This window comes from Perkinsus marinus, assembly GCF_000006405.1.
Source record: "Perkinsus marinus ATCC 50983 genomic scaffold scf_1104296972624, whole genome shotgun sequence".
Taxonomy (NCBI): Eukaryota; Perkinsozoa; order Perkinsida; family Perkinsidae; genus Perkinsus; species Perkinsus marinus.
The window spans coordinates 1-1415 of record NW_003201706.1 but is presented as its reverse complement, the minus strand read 5'-3'; the positions used below and the strand labels follow the sequence as shown (position 1 = coordinate 1415).

The 1415-nt window shown below is 48.8% G+C and overlaps 1 protein-coding gene across 1 annotated transcript; it reads left to right on the top strand.

The window, feature by feature from the left end:
- Positions 1–330: 330 nt before the first annotated feature.
- On the top strand, positions 331–1191 carry Pmar_PMAR002103 (hypothetical protein; the record flags this gene model as incomplete). The annotated part of the gene is made up of 2 exons (XM_002766516.1): positions 331–404; positions 547–1191. Coding segments are annotated over 2 exons (719 nt in total), but the record flags the coding sequence as incomplete, so codon positions are not given.
- Between the last annotated feature and the right edge of the window lie 224 nt (positions 1192–1415).

Genomic DNA, 1415 nt, shown 5'->3' with positions numbered 1-1415 from the left:
AACCCCGGATAAATACCAGGGGGTTAACGGGTATAACCCCCGGGGGCTAATGAATTATTCGGGCGCGAAAGAAAAACCAAGGTACAAAAGAATGCAGCCGGATTTTCATCACTGACCGCAATGCGGTCACCGCATCCGAGTGAATGTTATATACTCGGATGCTGCGATTATATACTATAGAATTGTAGCTCGGGGCTTACGAATAATCCCCAGGGGGGAAGTTATTTTATAAACCCCGGAAACCGACCACCCTGCTTCCTACTCCTTCAGAGTTCAAGACGGTCTCTCCACTGACCCTCCGGGAGAGTTTATCATGGTTAGCTAGTATCTATGACCCCCTTGGTACAGTTGCTGAAACTGTCCTCCGAGGGAAGCTCGTGCTACGGTATGCTCATCGCTGTGGGGTAGCTTTTGATGACTTATTACCGACGCCATTATATCGAGAACTATATAGGGTCTACGAGACTCTCAAATTTGAAATTTGAAATTTCCGAAGTCAGTTCATCGCCTGATCGATGGAAGTGTCTTGCACATCTTCGTGGACAGCTCGTCTTATGCCTCTGGTTGTAATGTTCTGGTTGCCAACCTTGAGAGGGTTTATGCCAAAGCCGTCCTGCATGAGCTCTCGCACTTATCGTGGACTATAGTCAGGAAGGAGCTCTTATCCGTTAGATACGGCCTTAGTATCTTCAAAAGTCAAGTCCTCAAGAACCTCTCCAAAAAGACTATCCCCACTAAGCTCTACCTGTACACCGACGACTCTGCCAATTACCAGCGCACCAAGAAAGCCATCAAGCAAGGGAAACCCAGCGAGGACCTGCCTCCGTGGGAGAAGAATTGTATCTCTTCGATTATCGACTTGGTCAACGAGCTTAAGGTCGAGTTGAGCTTCATCCCTGGTGGGATGAATCCCGCGGACTGCCTGTCCCGTGGGGACAAGGACACTGTCGATTATGGGCTCCTACAATCGACGATCAAAGCACTGGTGCGAGGCACTGTGGATCCAAACACTATCCCTACAGCATTGACAGCGATATCTACATCTACCATTTTCTCACATCTCAAGGATCAATGCTCTCAGACTGAGGTAGCGGATGTGCTGGAAAGGATCCGTCAAGCTCAACGAGACGACGGTCAAGTCTTCTACATCAAGGAAGCTGTGTCCAACGGTAACGCCACCTACAAGGATCGGTATAGTGTGGTAACGGTAGCAAACGGGAGTCTCCTCGTCAATAAGCATCCTACAATTGCAAACCATGTCCAAGTCTATGTTCCGCAAAGCTGCCGGTCGAGTCTAGTAGATCGTATCCATACTGTCTATGGTCACGTGGGCACAAACAACTTGCTTGAAGCAAGCTACCTGCCATACTATCCAGAGATTTTTATTGGCCAGGTCTTTCGGGAGACGCTCGTCG